This window comes from Empidonax traillii, unplaced genomic scaffold, assembly GCF_003031625.1.
Source record: "Empidonax traillii isolate 1590-97213 ecotype Southwest subspecies unplaced genomic scaffold, ASM303162v1 scaffold3:size4013460, whole genome shotgun sequence".
Lineage (NCBI taxonomy): Eukaryota > Metazoa > Chordata > Aves > Passeriformes > Tyrannidae > Empidonax > Empidonax traillii.
The window spans coordinates 1,801,505-1,803,438 of record NW_020955196.1 but is presented as its reverse complement, the minus strand read 5'-3'; the positions used below and the strand labels follow the sequence as shown (position 1 = coordinate 1,803,438).

Sequence of the window (1,934 nt, the reverse complement as noted above, 5' to 3'; positions counted from 1 at the left end):
GACCTTCACAATACAGGTCATAAGCAATTTCAGACAGGCACGTGCTTTAAAAACTTGTAAACTATTGTGCTGCCAAGTGGATTAAAAAATAAATCCCAAGTCTTGCAAGCTTCTCAGCTCACTTAGAAGAGTAAATGTTCCAAATTCTGTGCAGTTCTTCAGGTGACAATGAATAAACAGCTTAAGAGGTTGGTCCATCTGGCTTTGCAGATGCCGTCACATGAAGTTGCAGTCCATGTGTTTACTTGTGAACTTACAGAGTGGCAATATTCATGCTTTTCGTACTGAACTTCAATCTTCACCAGTCAAATGAAGGAAGGGGAAATGGCTGCCTCCAGTGATGTAGTGGTGATAGGGGAAGAACAAGAGCACACGAGTGTGTGTGTGCAAATGTGCCTTTGTACAAAAAGAAAACTTGGCTTATCATCAGTATGGCTGTGCAGCCTAACTGAGTGCAATACAGAGGTATGAGAACTCACACAGGTAATAAACTCAGGGAAAAAAGAAAACTTGAGATGCTAATTTACCAGGCATAATTAAGGTCCTGCAAAACTGACCATATTGCTTCCACTTAGCACTTCCAGCACAGATCTTCAGGGTGACATTTGCTCTCCCCACCTTTTTCATGGGAAATGTGTACAAGCAACTATGCAGGAAAAAACTAACTTCAGATCACTTACATTGATCCAGAGGAGCAGAAGTAAAAAAAAAAAAACACTTGCAAACTAATAAGTGTATTCTTGAGAAGCAATTAGTTTAATCACAAACACTTTCTTCTCTTAATTAGATGGAGTTATCTCTCCTTCAAAAATCTCGCATTTTATCCGTATTTCTTGTATTGCATCAGAGAAAAACAAGGACTACAAATTTAAAACAGTTTTGCAGTTATATACGAAAGGCCACTGTTCTTCTAGCAAGGGTTCTCCCTTACAGTTTAGAGTTAAGCTGTGCAAGCAGCTTCTCGAGCTTCAGTGCTAGTGCCATATTTCCTTTAATCCTTAATTTTCCTGACATGAAGGCCATAGTTGGCTTTAGTTTACCTAAAAAGAAGAAACAGAACCATCAGAAACTGAAAGAAATGGGAGACAGCCTCTGTACAGGAGAATATAATGCCACAACACTGAGAGCCAGCAGTTATACTGCTATCAATTCCTCCTGTAAAAGCAGCACACATTAAGGAAACACTGCTTAGAGATGTGCAGAACAGAAGTTCAATACATTGACTGGATTCTTTCTGAAGCTACACTGGCTGCTAAAATGTCAATACCTGGTTAATAAAAGCAGCGTAAGCTTTTGTTCTCTTCCTGTTCACAGAACACAGGAGTCCAGAAAAATGCAAGCCCTTCTGGCCTACACTTTCTCCTCAGTCACGAAAAGCCGAAACCTCCTCCATCCCAGATCAGGAAGCGAGGAGCCAGTCTCCTCCCCCATCAGCAGGAGGTTTTCTGGGCACTGGTACCTGTGTCTGACAAAGGCCTTTGTCCCTCACCTGTGAACATTTTCACAAAGTCAGCACTCGACATGCTCATCACCACATCGGCTGTCCCAGGAGGCTTCCCGAAACCAGTGCTCCCACCCTTGTTCTTCAGGTCAATGTACCACGTGCCTCCACCCTCACCTGGACAGAGAATGCAGAGAGGTGAGGAGGCAGCAAAGGTGCTCTGCCCTCCCTCCCATCTGCAGGCAGCCAAAGCCTGGCGGGTGAGCCCAGCCCCACGTGCCCACGTGGGGACACGGGCAGGAGCGCCCGAAGGCTGCCTGCCCTTCCCTCACAGAGTTGGAGGCACAAGGTGTTTCAAGGAGACCCTGGGAGCACCCCTGTCTGTCCCCACACCGACCCTGTGAGGGAGGGCAGCGCCAAGTGACAAAGGCTACACGTACAGCGGGAGCGGCAGCAGCTCCCTGTGCCAACCGGAGGGCCTGAGAAGGAGCAT

The 1,934-nt window shown here is 46.0% G+C and overlaps 1 protein-coding gene across 1 annotated transcript in view; it reads right to left on the bottom strand.

Annotated features, from left to right (window-relative positions):
* Window positions 1–729: 729 nt before the first annotated feature.
* The window catches only part of HSDL2 (hydroxysteroid dehydrogenase like 2), a 17,499-nt gene continuing 16,294 nt past the window's right edge, over window positions 730–1,934 (bottom strand). The window contains exons 10-11 of the mRNA XM_027908564.1: window positions 1,490–1,618; window positions 730–1,040 (exon numbers count right to left, since the gene is read on the bottom strand). Of these exons, the coding sequence (XP_027764365.1) occupies window positions 928–1,040; window positions 1,490–1,618 (242 nt within the window). The 3' untranslated portion in view covers window positions 730–927. The remainder of the gene's footprint in view (window positions 1,041–1,489; window positions 1,619–1,934) is intronic.